Here is a 23,040-nt window from a genome sequence, read left to right on the forward strand (position 1 = left end):
CTCAAATACTTGAGTCCCTACCATCTGTGAAGGATAATCAGAATAAATTCTTGGAAGTTCATTCTGTCAAGGAAGAAACATTTGATACTATTGTGAGTATTACTTCAAAGTAACCAGTGTTCAACATCAAAAACTCTAAATCTATTTTTGTGTAATAATACAAATAACTTTACTAGAGCATAGAACCATGGTTAAACGAAATGTTATTATTATATTGAAAAAACTCAATGTACCAGAAAATGTATTTTGAATTTGTTGTAACACATTCATAATTCGAAATTTCATCTATATAAGCCTAATATTCTATCAATAAAATAACTAATTAAAAAATCTGAAAGTATTTTTATGTATGTACAGCCTTTTCAGTGGAAACCATTTGTGATTATAAGATATGTGATTTTAAAAAATCAGTACATCAGTATTTGCATTTTCCCTTTTTGCTAGTTAGCAATAAGATTTTAGAAACATTTGAAGACCACTCTGTATTTACTGCCTCCAGTTGTTCAGTGGGTCTGAGCTAGAGAGATGTCCTAGTTTTTAAAAACACATACATCCATCCTGACCGTTTTCAGCAGTCTAAAAAGAAAAAAGATTACACTTATTTCTCAATCATTGTTTTCATACTCCGTTCCAAGACACGATCAAATTCTTGGCTGAAATAGGCCCTTTCCTCACCTGTCTCCCGCTTTTCATAGATCAACACATAGCAAGGACCAACCAGCCAAGGAACATCTGTTTGTGACTGCTGTTCTTTTTTAGTTAGTAGATATTTCGTGTGGGTTGAAGCTGTGAATTCTTCCTCTTGATGTGCTCATGATTTCTGCACTTCTACTTGTGGGCGTGACACAACTTTGAACTATTACTGAAAGTCCTTTTGTACGTGCGTGTGCCCAGTGTTAAAAAGTTACCTACCCTAAATTGGTATGATATCGGTTTGGCTATACTCTAAGACTTTGTTAGTGGTACCAGCTTTCCATTATATATTTAAGATGACTCCTAACTACAACTTAGCCAGTTATTCAGTTTAAAGAAAATGTGATTGAGACATGTTGAATCTCATAGTACATACAACATTGCTTATTATCCAGGTCAGAGGACATTAGATCCTTGCTGAGACTCCCTACCATATCTCTTGTTAAGAACTTGACGTAACAGATTAATTAATATATTTAAACTTTATGATAAAGTGAAAGTGCTTTTTGATTGTTGACTAGTTTGCAGTTACCAGAATCTGTATTTCACGTACCTTGTATGTATTTTTCCTTTATGAAAATGCTATACTTAAGACCTATTTTTTCCTTTCTTGTATGCCTTGCTTGTATATACATTTATTTTGTTCTTTCCTTTTTTTTTTTTACTTTTTCTCTCTCACTTCCCCCCTCCTGTTCTTATTTTTTCAAGTGTATATCTGTTCAGACTGAAATGTGTTTTCTGGTATTTCAGAATTGCTTATTATTAAGCCCATGAAAACAATGTGTGAAATCACTTTTTATAAAAATTATTGCTTGGGCCCGGCGGCATGGCCTAGCGGCTAAAGTCCTCGCCTTGAAAGCCCCCGGGATCCCATATGGGCGCCGGTTCTAATCCCGGCAGTTTCACTTCCCATCCAGCTCCCTGCTTATGGCCTGGGAAAGCAGTCGAGGACGGCCCAATGCATTGGGACCCTGCACCCGCATGGGAGACCCGGAAGAGGTTCCAGGTTCCTGGCTTTGGATCGACTCGCATCGGCCCGTTGCAGCTCACTTGGGGAGTGAATCATCGGATGGAAGATCTTCCTCTCTGTCTCTCCTCCTCTCTGTATATCCAGCTTTCCAATAATAATAAAAAAAATCTTTAAAAAAAAATTATTGCTAATGCAACTTTATCCATAGACATATTGGGAAATATTTGATTGCAGTTGATTTAAATCCAGTTCTTATTCTTTTCCTTGTAGTATTTCTCAAAATCTGAGGCCTCCAGAATTCACAGATTGAGGTTGGCACCATTTGCAGAGAGAAGCCTTCGGTAATGTGTAAGTAGTTTTTGTTTTTTATTTATTTAAGTTAAATATATTTTAAATAGTAAAATCTTCATTTATCAGAATTCTTAAGAAGTTGGAATATATTTATCGTATAACAATTTTGAGTAAAAAGTAGCACAGAATAACCTGTTGAAAGAAGATGTCCAAGATCTTCCTTTGGATCAGTATTAATTTAGCACTTTATTAGGGGCAAACTCCCTAGTGGAAAGAATCCTGAATTAAGGGAATGGAATTCTTGCACAGGTTGTATTACCAACTAGTTGGATACCTTTAAATAGTTTACTTCTGTGCTGCTTTGGTTATAAAATGAGGGATTTGACTAGTTATGATTTATAATAAGATCTCTTCATCTATAAATGCCTATTATTACATTGTTAATATTTTCTATAATCAAGGCTTAAAAATACTTCAAAAGAGAGTTGTCAAATTGCACATTTATGTTTTTTTTCTGTTGGTGGTGGTGTTGCTTGAGGATAGATGTTGAGGTAAGCACAAAGTAGGTTAGGGGTAAAATGGGTTCGCTTTCCTCAGGAAATTGTACCTACATAGTACATCAATTGGAGTTATAAAACTTATTTGGGACACAGAAAGAGACAGAGCTTCCATCTGCTGCCTCATTTCCCAGCTACCTGTGATAGCCACAGATAGGACAAGACTGAAACCAGGAGCTAAACTGAATTCAGATTTTCCTTATGATGGCAGGGACCTAGCTGCTTGAGCCGTCAGTACTACCTCCTCAGGTCTGCATTAGCAGGAACCTGGAGACAGGAGCCAGGCACTCTGTAGGATGCAACATCTTACCTTGTAGAACAAATGCCCACTCCAATAAAGCTTATGTTCAAATACTTACTTTAAAAAAAAGATTGTCTTGGATTGTTGAACTTATTGAAAAAATTCCAGTGTGCTCTTAAATATGGTATTCAAATAAGACTTCTTTCCTTTAAAAATCTCTATGGAATACTGATATGGAAGGATCGCCAATTTTTAAGGAGATGGGGAAAGAGAGAAGAAAGTTGTCTAACTTCTTGTGTGTGAGACTTTGTGGAGAAACTGGTGTGGGTAACTTTGGGCAGGTTGAAGTCAAGTACCTGGAGTTGGAAGAATAATGGGAGAAAAGATGATAACACCTGGAATTAAAGTATGTAAAGCAGTGAGAAAAGGTAGATAAACAAGAAACTCTTTGATGGCAGAAGCTGTTGCTTTTATCCTGGTTGTCATCAGTTTCTAATGTTTATTAAAAACTCATTAAATAAATGAATCAGTTACTTATTCTGTACATTTCTAATTTCGTTTAGGACCCTGCTTGTGGTGATAATTGATTAATAGAGTAAATACACTACTGTCTGTATCAGCAGCTATAGAAAATGATTGAGAAACAGAAAAAAGACTTTATGTTTCATATTGTATACTTACTATAGATTATAAAGTGAACATTCAAATAACATGTATTTTTAAACCACTTGTCTACCATACTTTAAGTATTATATAAGAATGAAAAAAATGGGATACCAGTTAAGTGTATATTTGTATTTGATGCAATATTACATAGTTTAGTATAATTGTGCATATTATAGCAGTTGGAAAGGCTTATTAAATAAAATTATGAATATTTAAATTCTTTGTAGCCATACATGAGCATTTGAAGGATATTTTCTGTTCCCAACTACTGGATAGAAAATACAAACCTAATTTTTTTCTTGTGAGTGAGATTACTCTTTTACTTATTTAGTACAATTCATAAAATTTAAATTAATGTCTACATTTAAAAACACAGTTCATCTTAGCCAAAAGGCCAAGAAGTGATACATTAAAACATTTTACATCAAAGTCTTAAGAATAGCCAAGCTAATTTTAAAAATTTTTACTTAATGTGATATATTGAAAATGCCGAGAGAGAGAGAAAGAATCTGCTGGTCCATTCTCCAAATAACTGCAATGGCCAGACCAAAGCCAGCAGCACAGGATTAATTCTGAATTTCCTATGTGGGTGACCAGGATCCATATGTTGAACTATCACTTACTGCCTCCGAGGATGCACATTAGCATTAAGCTGGGACTGAAAGTGGAGCTTGAATTCAAATTCAAATCAGGCATTCTGATATAGGATGTGGGCATCTTTGGCTGTGCCTGTCCCATATAGATTAAAGTAGTTTTTGAAAAATGAGATTGACTAGAAAGAGGAAATAGTATGTAGACAAAGTAGCAAAGAATGAAGTTGTTGGAGCAGGCCTGTAGCCTAGCAGTTAAGATGCTGATTAAGCTATCTGCATCCCCTCTTGAAGTGCTTAGGCTGGATTCCCAGCTCTGGCTCCTAACCCCAGCTTCCTGCCAGTGTGGATGCTGGAAGGCAGTAACAGTGGCTCAAGCTGCTTGGTTCCTGCCATCCTGTCGGAGACTTGCAGTGTACTCCCAGCTCCTGTGGCTCTCGCCCTGGTTGTTGTGAGCATCGGTGGAGTAAACCCATAGAAGGGAGCTTGCTTGCTTGTTTTTTCTTTCTCTCTGCCTCTCAAATTAAAAAAAAAAAAAAAACACTTTTAAGAATACTAAATAAATAAATAACAACAACACAAAAGCAAAGTTTGAAGGACAATAGATTAGATGATTGATTGGAAGAAAGATAACAGATGAAAATTAGAAAAATAAACGTCTCCTGTTTTGATAGAAAAATAGGTTAGAATAACTGGGGAATTAGGTTTTTTTGTTTGTTTGTTTTTGTTTGTTTTTTAAAGCAGAGACATCTTTTTAAGAGGGCTGGATTAAAGAACTGGTCCATTGTGTTACTGACGTTTTTACAAATCTAAGTTGAGTTTGGAACTATCACATCCTGTCTGGAAGGCTGCTTTTTCTTGCCAAATTTGGATTTTTTATAATAAATTCATTTTATTTTTGATAATGTTTACATAGTTGATAGGTAAACATGCCCATGTGGACCGTTGATTATGGTGGGGAGGGTTGAGGAATAGGGCAAAGTGGATGAAGCAACTGCCTCTAATCTTTTTTCTTCCTATATTTGTAGAAAGTGAGAAGAGAAGGGGAGAGGGCCACTCCCAGCAGCCCAGCTGCATCAGTACCCATGAATGGGGAATGGTCAATCTGATCCCAGCATCCCCAATATGCAACATGTTCTGAGGATATTGCTCAGGGGTTTTCAGTAGTTCTGAGATGCTATTGATTTTATTGCTGCAAAGTTGAGGAAATCCTTCCAAGGTTCGTTGGCTGACATAGTACACTTTAGAGTCTTCACTTGCCCAGTTACTGGCTGTTAAAACTTGGCTGGGAGAGCTGTCCAATTTGTTCTGCTCTTCATGATACTAGACGTCCTCTGCAGGAGGACCTCAGTGAACTGGTTGTCATGCCCACCCCACCCCATGTGCATCTGGGCATGCTGTTCTCTGCACCATCTTCAGCAACTGAGGCAGCCTAGTTCTGACACATGCACTCCACAGTCAGACCCCAGATCCTGCGATTTTCACTATGGTTGGAGTTCTGAGTCATGTGATCCAGTGGGATGAGGGGGAGGATCTCCAAAGAAACCTTGCCTGAGGTGATTCCAACCTGACTCCTGTGTGTGCCAGCCAGTGTGGGGTCTGGCTCAGTCTATTACCCACATCAGCCTATACACACTATTAGCTGCAGTCACCTGGTCAGTTCTATCTCTAGTTCCATTTCATACACAGACCAATGGATGCTGCAGCCCAGCCCAAACCTGCCTATCCATACTCAGCCCTCACACACACCAGTGGGAACTGTAGCCTGGTCAGATTGACCCCCAATAGCTCCCACCAGGTCCACGCCCATTCCTGGTTCTTATGCTCACTACTGGGAGCTACAGCCCATAGAGGGGTGCCCACAATTTCTGCACTAGGCAATCCTGCAACCTCCAGGTGGTTCTGCTGTCTAGCCTGACAGGACTTGCCCCAGTCCCAGCATCTGCCAGCTGATGCTATGGCAAAGCTCAATCAGCCTGCACTTACTCTAGCTCATGAATGCATCAGCGGACACAGTCGCTTAGCCCGGCCTGGTATCCTCCTAACCCAACCCACAATGCAGGCCAACAGATTTTGTAGCCCTGTCCAGCCTGGTTCACCCTAAGTACCAGCTCTCACACTCACCAGTGGGAGCAGTGGTCCAACAGGGGAACCCCCATAGCTCCTCTGTTGGGTTCACTGCCCATTGTGGGTTTTATGTATGCTGTTGGGTGCTGAGGCCTAGTCTGGCATAGCTTGCCTCACCTCAGCATTCACCAGTGGATGCTGCAGCCTGGCTTGGCTCAGTCTACCCTCAGTTCCAGCTCATGCCTGGTGGGTGCTGCAGCCTAGCCCAACTCAGCCAGTCCCCCAGTTCGGGCCCTGATGTGAACTGGCTGGTACTGTGGCCCAGCCGAACCTGTCTTGCACCCTATCCTGCTTCTCACATTGGCCAGTGAGTGCTATGAGTTGATCCAGTCTGGCCTACCTCTAGACCTGACCCACACATATGCCAGCTGGTACCATAGCCTGGCTTGTTCTGGGCTGCTCAACTTCAGGGACTATTTCCTGACAGAGGAGTTTGTTACCTATCTTCAGTAATAATTAATAATTATGTAAAATTTTTATGTTTGGAAATTTTGCTTTTCATATATTTTTAAAATGTTTCCTCTAGGGCCCAGTGTTGTGATGTAGTGGGCAAAACTAATGCCTGCATTGCCAACATCATGCATGGGTGTTGGTTCCTGTTCCAGCTGCTCCACTTCCAATCCAGCTCTTTGCTGATGGCCTGGGAAAAGCAGCAGAAGATGGCCAAAGTGTTTGGGCTCCTGTCACCTACATATAATATGCAGGTGAAGCTCTTGGGTCCTGGCTTAAATCTGTCCCAGCCTTGGCATTTGTCATGAGATGAGGAGTGAATCAGTGTCTTTCTGTCTGTAACTTTGATTTTCAAATAAATAAGTAAATCTTTATCATTTTTTAAAAGATTTATTTGTTTTTACTGGAAAGGCAGATTTACAGAAAGAGGGAGAGATGACAAAAAGATCTTCCATTCACTGCTTCACTGCTCTAATGGCCACAATGGCAGGAGCTGAGCTGATCCAAATGATGTTAGGAGCCAGGAGCTTCTTCCAGGTCTTCCACATGGATACAGGTGCCCAAGGACTTGGGCCATCCTCTGCTGCTTTCCTAGGCCACAAGCAGGGAGCTGAATAGGAAGTGTAGTGTGAACCAGTACCCAGATGGGATGCCAGTGCTTGACGGCAGCTTAGCCAGTTGAGCCATCATGCTGGCTACAATAGATAAATCATTAATTTTTTTCCTCTGATTGCTCCTTTTGCATTTTTCTTGTCTTTAGAGTTATTAGCTTGGATAGTGAATGCTTAAATACAATGATCTAATGGAGTAATAGAAGAAATTTTTAAAAAGTCTTGATTATGCAGGGACTCAAAGGGAGGAAAAGGCATTCTCTGTTAATTGCTGAATGGGAAGGAAGTGTTTTGTAATGACTCCTGAATTCAGTTCTCTTGAACCTTTTAGGAATAGAGAGAATATCATCCTTATTTTCTGTTTTCTGTGCAAATACATGTAGTTTAAAGTAAAAGGTAAGCCATATAGGTATCTGACATTTTAAAATAACTGCATGAATTTTTGTATTTTATGAACTAACTTGTTATCTATCCATGTTGAACAAAGAATTGCAAAACAGTCTTTGCTTAATGGTACAGAATTGTTGTTGCTTCAGCTTGAATAAAACTATGTCAGAATTTCATATTGCTGTGATTATTTAGAGTACTTTTGGATTAAATGTATGATTGTTTGGTCCCCAATCTCAAAAAAAGAATTTATGGAAATTTACCACCTAGTTGTTCAGGGTTTTGCTGTGATGTTCCCTATTAAGGCCTGTTTTTTCTGTCATTGGGAATGCTGTCCTGATGTTCTCTTTCCAAGTAATTTATGTTGGCTCTCACCAGCACAAGACATTTTGCTTTCATTTGTATTTATTATTTTCCTTTAGTATTGCACATTTCACATTCCAAAATCACTTGGCTCCATGGAGCTATTGTGAAGTGTCAATTATATAATGAAGACTTCAATATTCTCTTTGCTTGTATTTTTTAATAGTGTCTTCCTTCTAATTTTTAAACCATACCTCACTTTAAATGTAGTTGATTTAAAATTAGAAATAGAGGTACATGTAAGTATTATAGACTCTTCCTGAAAGAATTTAAGGGCACTTAGAGCTTTCAGATGGATTTTTGTTACCTGAATTGTTGCCACCTTAGTTCAAAATTATATACTTTGTCATCTGTGCTTTACAATATTTTCCTACCTTCTCAGCCTGTCCAAGCTCCAAATGAATAAGTAGAAAATAGTAACAAGGCAAGGGAAATTGAATGATTTATCATTTACTGCCCTGTCAATAAATGTAAGAGGATTTTATCACCACCTTATAATTTATTGTTCTAATAACAATACTTTATTTTCTTTTAGTAATTATGTACTGTATTACATCAGGAATGAGACAACATTTAAAATTTGTAAACCAGGAAGATCTAATAAAAAGGAACTTTCCAAACAAATTTGTTCCCAATATTTGCTTAGCAGTTTTTTCAAAGAGTAAAGAAATTAATTTTAAAAAGTTATTAGATAGATATACTTTCAAGATAGCACTGTTTCTCATTTATTTTCCTTCTTATTACATAACAAGATATCATACTCAATTGTATGCGGTAGTGATTATGATGTTCAAATTAGTTACTTAACCGAAAGGTTTTTTTTTTTATTTAGTTGGAAAGGCAGACAGAAAAATCTAACATCACTGGTTTACTTACTAAATTAAAACAGTGACAGGTGGAGCTGCACCAGTCTGAAGCCAGGAGCCAGGAATGTAATCACATATCACCTCGTAGGTGTGTGTCAACAGGAAGCTGGAATTGAAAGGAGCCTGGCTGGGACTCAGTCCTAGTCATTTTGATATGGGACGAGTGTATCCCAAGCAGGATCTTCAGCATTAAACCAATTGCCCACCCTTATTCTTTAGTTTTAAATAAGATCAATTTAGAATCTATACAATGGAAGATGTTTTCATCCCTTTTTTTATGATGAAAGGAAAGCGCTTTTCCAATGTAATGTTTAAGCCTAGCTTTTATTAAGGGATAATACTTAAAAATTCATGCAAACAAATACTTAAAAAGACTGAGGTGACTTTTGGCCTAATAATTTCACTTTAATGATTTTATCCTAAAGAAGTAACTAAATGTTGTAACTAAAGGTTTATGTTCAAGGGTTTACATTGCAGCATGTAAGATTATTAGCAAAATAAATAGAAATAGTAATTGAGTAGTGGTAAGCAAGTAGTTTCATCAATAATAACAAATCCATCAAATAAAATACAAATCAACCTAAAAATATTATTTTCAGATATTAATGAAATGGAGGGGAAAAGCTAAATACAAAGTGCTTTTCAAATTACCCTACTTTTAAAAAAAATTAACATCATCAACTAAGTAAAGCTAGTTTTTTTTGTGTGTGGAGCACATGTTATATGTAGGCTGCTAAGAGTGATGACTCAGTATTTGCTAGTCTTCTCAGGGGAACAGGTTATTACCTTTTTAAAACTGTCAGGCTGGGAGGCATTTCTGAAAAGTTGGCATGTTTTATTATATGCAGGAATCTTACTTGTAAGGGAATTGCTGCAGAGGAGCCATATATAGCTGAATAAAATTGATAGGAACATTTAATCCTTCTTTAGGTTTGTTTGCTAAGCAAACAATGGTACTATTTATAGAGAATATTAGAGCAGTGAATATAGATTCCAAGAAAAATGTGACATGAATTATGTATACTCATGATGTTAGCAATACAGAAAATTCAGTGAGATTGGGGATTATAATGAAAATTATTGTAACTTTCTAATAAGTAAGTTCCCTATAAGAATCTTTTTACAGACTGTAAGGGGAAGTTTACTTACAGCTAGTATTTTCATAGAATGTTTAGGAAATGGAATTGATTCTAATATGAAAAACTAGGAAACTTTTATATTAACTGTTCTTTCTCTAATAATGGTATATAAGTAAGGAGAATATTGTGGAGTATATTCTTAGTTAAAAAAATAAAGTTTCAGTGATACTAGGCAACTGAAAGGGATTTTACTATCAAAGTGTTTGCAAATGCAGAGATTGCACTTTGTATATCTCTGAGTTTGTTTCAAAGCGTGCATTATTGCTATCTTTCAGCACTTATTATTTGAGACTCTTCTGTTGTAGCTTCTGAGTGTCATTCATAGTGGATTTTTCCATGTGTTTTGGGGGTTCTGGAATAGTAGCTGTCTCCAGCTGGGCTTTATCTCCAGGTTGACACTTCACCCTCTAGAGCTAGTTTGCATTGGCTTCCCCAAGTGTATGACTACACGTGGGAACACTTTCAGCATTAATTTCTCTGCTGAAACTTCTTGGGACCATAAGGTGACTTAAGCTCAAATCTGAGAGTGAGTAGCCCTATTGTAAATGAACTCTCAGAGGAGATCTTTCCCCCACCTTGTAAATACCAGCATGATGTTCAGGTTGGGGCTAACTTTGTTATCTCTCTGTGTCAGTGGATTTTGAAAATCTCTCTACCTAGAGAATAGTCATTTGAAGCTCTTGCCTTTATTTAGGTGACTCAGTTCTAAATCCCTGTTTTAGATGGTCCCAAACCTTGTTTCCTGTCTCTGAAATGCCTTCTAAAACATAAACCCTTGATTACTGAGATCAGCAAATTTTTCCACCAAGTGTTAACGTAAAGACTACATCCTGGCTTTTGAATTCCTCAATTTTATAAAGCCTTGGGAATTTCCTTTACATTCTTCTAAATTAATCTTTACACTTAAAAGGTTTTTAAAATTGTCTATTTAGGTAACCTAAGGTTCCATGCTGCCAAAATTATAAATATATGCATCATTTTTACAACAAAAGCAATAATGCTAAAGATAGTCTTATTTTTTAAAAGGATGCTTTTTATGTATGAAATAAAAAACACTACTGGTTTATTATGGAAGTAGCACTCTATAGTTTTGTTGTTATTGTTCTTATCTGTCTGACAATCACTTACATTTATTTGAGTTACTATAGAATACTGGTCTTTTATTATATTTTTAGATGGAATCTACTGTAATGGAAGATGATTGAAGACAAGGGGCCTCGTGTTGCTGACTACTTTGTTGTGGCAGGATTAACTGATGTTTCAAAGCCTCTTGAAGAAGAAATTCACTTCAATGATGCCTGTCATAAAGTAGCTAGACCGAAAGAACCCATCACAGATGTTTCTGTTATTATTAAATCCCTTGGGGAGGAAGTGCCACGGGATTACATGTGTATTGATGTCACTCCAACTGGACTGTCAGCTGATCTCAATAATGGAAGTCTCGTGGGGCCACAGATTTATCTTTGCTATAGAAGAGGAAGAGATAAGCCTCCACTTACAGATCTGGGGTAAGATACGGTGTTTTAAATTTTTATTTAATTTGAAAGGCACACACACACACAGAGGTCTCTCTCTCTCTCTCTCTGGTTCACTCCTCACGTGTCTGCAACAGCCACGGCTGAGTCAGGTTAAAGCCAAAAGCCTGTAATTCAAACTAGGATTCCAATATGGGTGGCTAGGACCCAAAAACTTAAGCCCCAAAACTGCAGGCTCCTGGGGTGTATGTTAGTAAGAAGTCTTGGAGCCAGGTCTTAAACCCAGGCGTTCAAATTTGAGATGCAGCCATCAGAAGCGGTATCGTAATTGTTATGCCACATGCTTCCCTCATGTTTTTCTTTAATTATTATTGTTATTGATCCAAATAATGTGCTTTGTAGGTTTTGAAATTAGCTGTTCATCTAGTTCATTAGTAGAGATGTGGCAACTTCAGGAAAATAGATTTTTATCTGGAACTCTGTTCCTCTTCCTAAACTCCTTTTGCCTCTGTTCTACAACTTATCAGCACTCAAATCTTGCATGGGTTTCTTTAGGTGCAGGGGAAAAGATTGAAAATCACTTACAGAAAAATATCAAAATATTAATGCTGAGACATCTACATGTTTTATCAGAGTATGTAGGTTTGAGTCCCAACTCTGCTTTTGAGTTTAGCTTCCTGCTAAGGTGCAAACTGGGAGAAAGCAAGTGGTTCAAGAAGTTGACTTCCTGTCTTTTATAATGGGAGACCTGGATTGAATTCCTGACTTCTTGCTGCAGCATGGCTCAGCCCTGGCTGTTGCAGGCATTTAGGGGCAAAGCAGCAGACATGGAGTGTTCTGTCTCTCTGCCTTTGTCACTCTGTGTCTCTCAAATAAGTAAAATGTTTAAAGTTATATTACAAATAATTAGAACAATTCCCATTATAAAGTTTTATGTGTCAGGATTTTGTATAAGGGGATTTTTAAACATTCATTATTTTGTTTATTTGCAAGAGATACAGAATGAGAGGCAGAGAGATTTCCCTAGTTGAGATTTCTGCTAGTTGGTTCCCCAAATGCCTACACAGCCGGGACAGGCCAGTCCAGAAGCAGGAGTGTGGAGCTCATGTCAGGTCTACTGTGTGGGTGATCTGATGTGGGACTTGTGCATCTTTTTTTTTTTTTAAGATTTATTTATTTTATCACAAAGTCAGATGTACAGAGAGGAGGAGAGACAGAGAGGAAGATCTTCCATCTGATGATTCACTCCCTAAGTGAGCGCAACGGCCGGTGCGCGCCAATCCGAAGCCGGGAACCAGGAACCTCTTCCAGGTCTCCCACGTGGGTGCAGGGTCCCAAGGCTTTGGGCCTTCCTCGACTGCTTTCCCAGGCCACAAGCAGGGAGCTGGATGGGAAGTGGAGCTGCCGGGATTAGAACTGGCACCCATATGGGATCCCGGGGCGTTCAAGGCGAGGACTTTAGCCTCTAGGCCACAGCACAGGGCCCACATCTTTTTTTTTTTAATAAATTATTATTATTATTATTATTTTGGAAAGGCATATTTTCAGAGAGAAGGAGAGACAGAGAAATCTTTCATCTGCTGGTTCACTCCCCATATGGCCGCAACAGCCGGAGCTGAGCTGAGCTGATCTGAAGCCAGGAACCAGGAGCTTCTTCTGGGTCTCTGATGGCGGGGGAGGGGTTATCTAGGGTCCCAAGGCTTTGGGCCATGTTCTACTGCTTTATCAGACCATAAGTAGGGAGCTGGAGGAGAAGTGGAGCAGCTGGGATATGAACCAGCTCCCACCAGGATCCTGGTGCAAGCAAGGGGAGGATTTAGCCACTAAGCCATTGCGCCAGGCCCGGGATTTGTGCATCTTAACCTCTGTGTTAAGTGCTCACCCCAATAAATAGGAAAATATTGATTGATATTGAAAACTTGCTTATTATAACAACTTCTATAGAAAATTCAGGCATGTTTGGTATAGTAGAGCTTTAAAATTGCTTTGTGATGAATGCTGAGGACTTTATGTACAAATCAGTTCTATGAAGGAAAAATGTAATATTATTCAAACAGAATATTTTCCTGGCATCCTCAAATGCTTTTAAATATGATATTTAGGAGACTTTAAAAACATTTATTTGAAAGTCATAATTACAGAGAGAACACCCACAAATGTCTTCCATTCTCTGCTTTACTCTTCTGATGGCCACAGTGGTGGGGCTGGGCCAAGCCAAAGCCAGGAGCTGCTTCTGTATCTTCCATGTGGGTGACAGAGGCTCAAGTACTTGGCCCATCACCCTCTGCCATCAGCAGGGAGCTTAATCAAACGTCCAGTGTTTGGAACACAAGGTGGCACCCATTTGAGATGCTGATATTGCGGTTAACACCTTTACCCGTATGACACAGTACCAACCCCAATATTTAGAAGAGTTAAATAATTCAGTAACCTTTCACCCAGATTTTTTGCTAAAGATAGATTTAAAGTTATATTCTTTTTGTGAAATCATTCTTAAAGGTGAAGGAAGTACTGAAAATGGAAGTAAACATATATGTTCTAGGTTTTCGCTGAAGTAATATTTTATTTAAAACAATTTTAAATATTTATTTATTTATTTATTTTGAAAATCAGAGAAAGGGAGAGATCGTGAGATCTTCCATCCATTGGTTTATTCCCAGATGGTCAGCAGTGAGGCCAGGCTAAAGACAGGATGCTGGAGCTGCTTCCTGGTCTCTCACAGGGGCCCAAGCACTTGAGTCATCTTCCAGTGCTCTTCCCAGGCTCTTAGTATGGAGATGGATGGAAGTGGAGCAGCTGGGACATGAATCAGCACAGCCATATGGATGTCAGTGTCACAGGGGGCAGCACAAAGACTTACCTGAATTTCTCTTTACATTATACAATTTAAGCTTATAATAGGAAACATTTTTATCATGTGACCACATTTAAGGATCAGTTCACAATACCTGGAAATATTACTTTTCACATTTGAAGGTGCCTTGGGTATTTGTATATTAATTTTTAAATTTGTTTTTTAGGGTTTTATATGACTGGAAAGAAAGATTGAAACAGGGCTGTGAAATTATTCAGAGTACTCCCTATGGGCGCCCTGCAAATATTAGTGGCAGTACGTCATCACAAAGAATTTATATCACTTACCGACGAGCCTCGGAAAACATGACTCAGAATACGTTGGCTGTCACAGACATATGTATTATTATACCCAGTAAAGGAGAAAGCCCACCACATACATTCTGCAAAGTCGACAAGAATCTCAATAACAGTATGGTAAGTGACTTTTCTAATGACAAAATTAACCACTAATGAAAAGAGCGTATTTTAAAATAAATTTTGTATAAGCGTCATACTTTCAGAATTAAGTATGTTTTTAAAGAAGTGAGATTTTTTTTTTTAGCAAGTCATTTACTTGTACTTTCAAAATAAGATATGTGGAAGTTTTTTTTCCCCATTTCTAATTAAATTTTTTTTTTCTCTAACTTCAGAAGTGCACCAACTGTGGCCCCTTTTTGTCTGTGTAGATCCCATACAAAAAGCATCATTTAATGACATGGTTTCAAGTCTCCCTACCTTTTTTCCTGGAACTTCAGATTTTCCTTCTCTATCACATTATTTCCTCCAGCATGTGGCATATGTCATAAAATCTCCCACCCTTACCAAACTTCTTGATTTTATACTTTTTCCTCCTATTGACACATTTATTGTCTTTGCAGTAAAACTTGCTGAGAGTTTTAGTATATTCGATCCTGTTCCTCACTTTAAAGCTTCTGATTCAGGCTTTTGTGTTCATGGATTCCACTAAGACTCCTCGTATTATTGAATCCACTGATCAAGGCTTCATCTTTATATTTCAGCAGATTTTGACATGAGTGATTATTTCTTCCCCTCTTAAAACAGTAGAAGGAAAAGAGGATGTGTGAGGGTTCTTCAAAAGTTTCACAGTTCATGGAAAAATAGAATTAAAAAGTAAATTATTTTCAATGTAAAATTATTTTGAAATCCATGGACAGTTTTTTAAAGCAGTTTCCATGAACTTTCTGAAGGTTGTTCACGTGTTTGGATTTCCAGATTTCTTATATCAAAATGGACTTACCTCTTAGTAGTGTTTTCCATAGACTTTCTGAATACCTTGTCCTCCTTTTCTTCCTACCTCACCATTCATTTCCTTGCTGTATTTGCTAATTGCGTCTTGTCTCCCTAAGTTCTATACAACAGAGGTTCAGTGCTCAGAGCATTTATCTTCACCATCTAAATTGTGTGTTAAACATCTAATTATGATGTGTTGATGACTGTTCAGTTTGTCTGCCTAGTATGGACCTAATTCCTCTTTTCTTGGATATCTTATGTAATAGAATATCACCCATACTCTAAATGTACTCTCCAAACCTGCTTGTCTCCACAGCCTTGCTCATCTAATAAATGGACATTCCACCTTTGTAGTTATTCAGACTGATCAACTTGGATTTCAGACTTTTTTTGTGTTTCTCATTCACCTTTTCTCTAAACTCTATCGATTCTTTTTTCTTTTTTAAGATTTACTTATTTTTATTGGAAAGGCAGATTTACGGAGAGGAGAGATAGAAAGATCTTCCGTCCACTGGCTCAATCCCCGAGTGGCCGTAACAGATGGAGGTCAGCTGATCCAAAGCCAGGAGTCCCCCCTCAGGGACTGCCATGTGGGCTCAGGATCCCAAGGCCTTGAGCCATCTTCTACTGCCTTCCCAGGCCACAATCAGGAAGCTGCATGGGAAGCGAGGCAGCTGGGATACAAATTGGCATCCATATGGGATCCCCGTGGATGCAAGGCAAGGATTTAACCACTAGTTACCGCACTAGACCTCATTTTGTTGATCCTAACTTTAGTACATATCTAACCCCATAATTACCACAACCCTTTGTGCAAGCCACAGTCATCATCTCTCTTTTGAAAAATTAAATGCAAATAATTTAAAAATTAAAAGCAAATTGTTGATCTGAAAAGTAGACTTTATCTTTTGCTAGGGTAGCAATGAACAATTTTGTTCATGTCTTTCCACACCTTTGTGGAATATATATACACACAAAGGTGTGGAAAGACATGTATATATATGTGTTTGTGTATATATATATATAATAAATTTATCCTTTTTATGATTAAAAATGTCTATGTATTCTGTTGTAAGCTTTATTTTCACTGCCCATCTTTTGCAGTTCATATAACTTATTTCATTGACTTTCAGTGTAGTCCAGAAAATACAAATACAGAATGAGGAATGCAAGTTACATCCAGTTTTTCCTATTTCTAATAATGCTGATTTAATCCATCCTATGTTATCTTCTTTGACTATTTAATGAGATGGCTGGAATAGAGTAAATCATTGAAAAAAAATCATAGGTTCAGGGCTGGCGTTGTGGTACAGTGGGTACAGTTGCTGTCTAAAACACAGGCATCCCATATAGGTGCTGGTTTGAGTCCCAGCTGCTCCACTTCTAATCTGGGGAAAAGCAGCAGCAAACAGCCCACCTGGTTGAGCCTCTGCCACCCATGCAGGAGACCTGGAAGACCATGTCTGACTTCTGGCTTTGGATCAGCTCAGCTTCAGCTGTCACAGCCATTTGGAGAGTGAACAAGTGGATGGACGATCTCTCTCTCTGTCTTTCCTTCTCTCTGTGACTCTGCCTCTCAAATAAAAATAAAATACATCTTTTAAAAAATGATCAAATAGTTTAAAAAGTAGATAGTTACATTATCTAAATTGCATCCTGTGTATCTGCAACTACATGATACCTAATTAGATGGTCTTTTTTTTTTTTTTTTTTTCTAAAGTGTCATTTGTTTGAGAGACAGGGAGAACAAGTGAGCAAATGAGAGACAGCTCCCATCCACTGGTTCACTCTTCAAATGTCTTCAGGGGCCCTGCTTTCCAGCAGGGAATGGATCGAAAGTGGAACAGCTGGGTCTTGATCTCGTGCCCATATGGAATGCTGGTTCTGCAGCCAGAGATTTACCCTGCTACACCCTGTGGTCTCTGTGGCTCTTCTTCTATGAAGCCTCAGAACTTTTGCTGTTATTTCCCAGTACTTTTCATTTTAGAGTGCTGCTTTCAGCTCTAGCATGTAATTCTGTTTATATTATCACAAAAGTTACTGAAAATTTTTTTATCTTGAAAACTCGGACTTAGTAGGAATTGGAGTTGGAACTCTCTCTTTAAAAAAAAAAAGATTTATTTATTTATTTATTTATTTATTTATTTGAAAGGCAGAGCTACAGAGAAAGAATCAACAACCAGTCTGAGCCAGACCAAAGCTTGGAGCTGGGAGCTTCCTCCAGGTCTCCCAACGTGAGTGCAGAGGCTCAAGGGTTTGCACTGTCTTTTGCTGCTTTCTAGAGCATATTAGCAAGGAGCTGGATTAGAAGTGGAACAGCCAGGAAATGAACCACTGCTCAAATTGGATCACAGGCTTTCCTGCTACACCACTGCATCAGCTTCACAATTTTCAACTTCAGTCTCCTATTTTATATTTAACCATTGGGTAAACCAGAACTCCAGCTTGCCTATATCATAAAGTCTACTTGACATTTATATACTTACTTGACTTTTAAAATGTGTGTCTTCAGGAGATTAGTATGCTAAATCTTCCTTTGTATATTAAGTTATTTTCATAACTATGTTGAATTTCTTTTTAGTGTTTTAGCATTTTTGCATCCAGTGAAAATTTCCTGAAACTATAATCTCAACTATAACATGATCCATTAAACTATCTTAAAATAAAAGGTCAAGGAGTTTTGATTGTTGTTTTGGCCTGATATTCGCAGGTACCCAAGCATATTATTTTCTGTGTACCATGCCATTTAAATAAGAGAGTTGATGAGATATTATTCCACTTAATTTTAATTTTATCATATTATGGGGTTAGTTTTTCAGTTTGAAAGACATATTCAAAAGACTGGCAGATATCTAGAGTTGAAAATGAACAATTTGTTACATTTTTTAAATCTTCAGGAGATATTATTTTTTCTTTTTAAGATTTATTTTATTTGGGCCTGGCACAATAGTGTAGCGGTTAAAGTCCTCTCCTTGAATGCTCTGGGATCCCGTATGGGAGCCAGTTCTAACCCCGATAGCTCTACTTCCTATTCAGCTTCCTGCCTGTGGCCTGGGAAAGCAGTCGAGGACAGCCCAAAGCCTTAAGACCCTGCACCCGTGTGGGAGACCCAGAAGAAGCTCCTGGCTCCTGGCTTCAGATTGGCTTAGCTCCAGCCATTGCGGCCACTTGGGGAGTGATCCATCAAACGGAAAATCTTCCTCTCTGTCTCTCCTCCTCTCTGTATATCTGACTTTGTGATAAAAATAAATAAATATTTTAAAGAAAAAGATTTATTTTATTTATTTGAAAAGCAGTATGGCAGAAAGTGAAAAAAATCTTTCATCACTTGTTCATTCCACAAGTGGCCACAATAGCAGGGGTTGAGCCAGGCTGAAGCCAGATTCCTGGAACTATTGGGTCTCCCACATGGATGGCAGGGACAGTTACTTTATCCTTGGTCCACTGCTTTTCCAGGTACATTATTAGGAAGATGAATCGGGAACAAAGCAGCCAGGACTCTGCTATGGAACGTTAGCGTTCACAGCAGTAACTTAATCCTCTGCACCACAATGCTGGCCCCAAAGTATCTTTTCTTTCTTTCTTTCTTTCTTTTTTTGAAAATTTATTTATTTTTATCGTGAAAGTAGATATACAGAGAAGAGGAGAGACAGAATGGAAGATCTGCCTGCTGATTCACTCCCCAAGTAGCCACAATGGCTGGAGCTGAGCTGATCTAAAGGCAGGAGCCTCTTCTGGGTCTCCCATGTGGGTGCAGGGTCCCAGGACTTTGGGCCATCCTCTACTGCTTTCCCAGGCCACAGGCAATGGCCACTGGGACACAAACTGGCATCCATATGGGATCCTGGCACATGCAAGACAAAGACTTTGGCCACTAGGCTATCGCAACAGTCCCCAGATTATCTTTGGTAAAAGGTTTTTAAAATGATTGTATAGTTCTAACTCTGGTAGCGTCTCAGATTGTTGGTCTTCAGATTTTTAAGTATACTTTATTAAACATGTGCGTTATATATCAAAGGAGCCACAGTAAGAAATCAATTTAAGTATTCTGTTATTACTGCCATTTTCACAAAACCTGTCTTACTCCTTACCTTATAATGACTACTTGTCACCTGATCTTTTTCATGTATATAATGCATCGCTTATTCAGAAATGACTTTCGTAAGTTGAATTCTCATTCAGTTTTTGAAAGGACAACATGAGAAACAAGCAAAAAATGGCTTTGGAACATTCAATGTGAGTTGAAAACTTCATACGCTAAGAGCTTGTAGTTTATAATCCCTCAGACCCACTACTTTAGTTTTCTTCACTTATAAGTGGTGCATATTAGAAAGAATATTAGAAAGGCAGAAAGGGAAGGCACACAGGGAAAAGGTGATCAAGAATAGCAGTAATCACTAGGATAATCCGGGAGTAAGAAAAGTGAACAAGCAAATGTTAGGAATTTAAAAACAGTTGTTTGCAGTAACAGGCTTCAATATCTCTATGCATCTGAATAGTCAGCACCATAATTAATTTCTATATGGTGATCCTAATGAACCTCACTAAAATGTTTATACTGGTGAAGAAAGCAAGGAAGGTTTCGACATTAGGAGTAATTGTTGCAGCATTAGTCATAATAGTAATAAAAGAGAATGTATTAATTGTTCATCAGTAGGAGAATGAATAAGCTGAAATTCATTCATCAATAGAATATTCTCCAAAAATTAAGATGAAGAAATTAGATTTACTGCTTCAGTTTTACTGATTCTCAGAACACACACTGATGAGTAAAAATAAAACTTTAAAGGGGCATATTTAGTTATACAGCTATGAAAAATTTAAAAACACTATTGAATATATACTGTAGATGTATGTATTCATGAATAAATTTTTAAAATGTGAATGATTAATTAAAGTAGACTGGCTAAGCAGTTAATTCTTGAGGAGGAAAAGTAATTATGGGACTTCAGCTAAATTTATAATTTTTAAATTATTTGAGAGGGAGAAAGGGAGGGAAATAGACTTAGGAGGCTCTCATTTGCTGTAAACTGTGATTTTTATTGTTAAATGTGTTAAATCTGTGTGGTTAGTACATAAGTATTAATAGTTGTCTTTTCATATTTAACGAATATTTCTTGGAATTCATTTTCTCTATACATTTGCTCTAAATGCTGTAAATCTGCCCTTACATACTTCTGTAGCAGATTTATAAGCAAATACTTCAAAGAGTTTATGCAAAAATAGAATTTAAAGATAAATATTGTAATTCAAAAATGTTTTTTCAAAATTCATGAATAGTTTTTTCACAATACATGTTTTCCAAGGACTTCTTTGTTACTTATGATTCATTTTGCTTATTTGAAAGGCAGCATTGTAGAGATGGAGAGAGAGAGCTACCATCTTCTAGTTTATTCCCCAAACGGCTGCAACATCCAAGGCTGAGCCAGGGTGAGGCCTCGAGCTAGGAACTCTGGCTCATTCTCCCATGTGTGTGGCAGGGGCCTAAGCACTTGGGCCATCCTCTGCTTTCCCAGCTACTTTAGCAGGGAGCTGGATTGGAACTAGTGCTCTTATATGATACTAGCATTGCAAGTAGTGGCTAAACTTGCTGTGCCACAATGCAGGCCCCTCATATTTACAAACACATACTCTCGCATTCACCTATTACTTACTTACTTACTTCCTTACTTACTTCTTTGTTAGAAATCAGAGGGGAGAAAAAAGACCAATGACTTCCGTTTTCTCGTCCACTTCCCAAGTTACTTGCAAGAACCTTAGCTGGCCAAGGCCAATACTAGGAGCCCAGAACTCAGTATGCTTCTCCCATGTGAGTGACAAGAATCCAAGTATTTGAACCATCACTTACTACCTCACAGAATACACAGTAGCAGGTACCTGGAACCAGAAATATCCAAGACTTAACCCCAGGCACTCCAGTATATTATAAGGGCATCCCAAGTAGTGTCTCAGCTGCTGGATTAAATTTAACAAACTTCTTTAAACAAGTATCTTTACTTCTTTGGATGCTAGGCTCCTTGTACAGTTAAATTTGAGTACAGTTCATGTATTCTTTTTATGTATATATATATATATATATATATTTGTATATTATACATGTAGTACTTTCCATATTGGTTGTCTTATATCAGAGAGAATGTATGATGTTTGTCCTTTTGGGACTGGTTTACTTCACTTGGCATAATGGTTTCCAGCTGGGATTATTCTGTTGCAGACAGCAAGATTGCATTCCTCATAATGACTGAGTGGTATTCATTCCAATAAGTAGATGTACCACGATTTCTTTATCCAATCCTCTAATGATGAGCATCTGGGTTGATTCTAAGTCTTTGCTATTTTGAATTGTGCTGCTATAAATGTAACATTGCAGATCACTCTTGAATGCAGATTTCATTTTCTTTAGATATTTTCCCAGAAGTGAGATACCTGGGTCATATGGCAGATCATTTCTCAGTTGTCTGAGCACTCTCCATCCTCACTTCCAAAGTGGTTGTACTAGTTTGCATTCCCAGAAACAGTGAATCAGGTTACCTTTTGCCCTCCATCCTCACCAACAGTTGTTGTTTGCTGATTTCTGGATGTGGACCTTTCTCCCTGAAGTTAGGTGGAACTACATTGTAGTTTTAATTTGCATTTCCCTGATAGCTAAGGAACCTGAGCATTTTTTCATGTGGCTATTAGCCTTTTGAATTTCATCTTTTGAGAAATATCTGGTCATGTCCTTTGCCCATTTTTTCCTGTAAATTTTTTTTATTAATTACATTGACATTGCATTATGTGACACAGTTTTATATGTATTGGGATTCCCCCCACCCTTCTCCCAAACCCTCCCCTCATGGTGGATTCCTCCACCTTGTTGCATTACCACAGTTCAAGTTCAGTTGAGATTCTTTCATTGCAAGCATATACCAAGCAGAGAGTCCAGCATCTTATTGTCCAGGTAAGTTAATTGGCTTGTTGGGGAGACCATCTCTGGTCTGAAGGTAGAGCTGGCAGAGTGTCATCCCAACTTTGCCCATTTCTTAACAGGGTTCTTTGTTTTGCTATTGCTGAGTTTCTGAAGCTCTTTGTAGATCTTGGATAGTCTCCTATCTGTCATAGAGTACAAAGATTTTCTCCCATTCTGTTGGTTGCTTCTTCACTTTATTGACCATTTCCCTTGCTGTATAGAAGCCTCTAAGTTCGATGTAGTGCATTTGTTTATTTTGGCTTTAACTGCCTGTGCTTTTGGTGTCTTTTCCAAGAACTCTTTGCTACCCCTATTCCTTACAGGGTGTTCCCTGTGTTTTCCTCTAGTACTTTGATGGTGTCTGGGCATAGTTTAGATCCTTGATCCATTTAGAGCTGATTTTTGTATAAGGTGAAACGTAGGTGTCTTATGCTTTAATTCTCCAAACTGATATATAGTTTTCCCAGCAGCATTTGTTGAAGAAACTATCTTTTCTCCCTAGGTTGTTTTCAGTTCTCTTGTCAAAGGTTAGCTGACTACTCAAAAGCCTTTAAATAAATCAATTTAGCTATTTATATA

The 23,040-nt window shown here is 38.0% G+C and overlaps 1 protein-coding gene across 9 annotated transcripts in view; it reads left to right on the forward strand.

Moving 5' to 3' along the window:
* The window catches only part of DENND4A (DENN domain containing 4A), a 116,558-nt gene that overhangs the window by 29,816 nt on the left and 63,702 nt on the right, over window positions 1-23,040 (forward strand). For all 9 annotated transcript variants that reach the window (XM_058665656.1, XM_058665655.1, XM_058665659.1 and 6 more), the window contains exons 2-4: window positions 1,934-2,011; window positions 11,127-11,459; window positions 14,447-14,696. In XM_058665656.1, coding sequence (XP_058521639.1) covers window positions 11,149-11,459; window positions 14,447-14,696 — 561 coding nt within the window. In that variant the 5' untranslated portion in view covers window positions 1,934-2,011; window positions 11,127-11,148. The remainder of the gene's footprint in view (window positions 1-1,933; window positions 2,012-11,126; window positions 11,460-14,446; window positions 14,697-23,040) is intronic.

Source organism: Ochotona princeps, chromosome 6 (genome assembly GCF_030435755.1).
Source record: "Ochotona princeps isolate mOchPri1 chromosome 6, mOchPri1.hap1, whole genome shotgun sequence".
Classification (NCBI taxonomy): Eukaryota; Metazoa; Chordata; class Mammalia; order Lagomorpha; family Ochotonidae; genus Ochotona; species Ochotona princeps.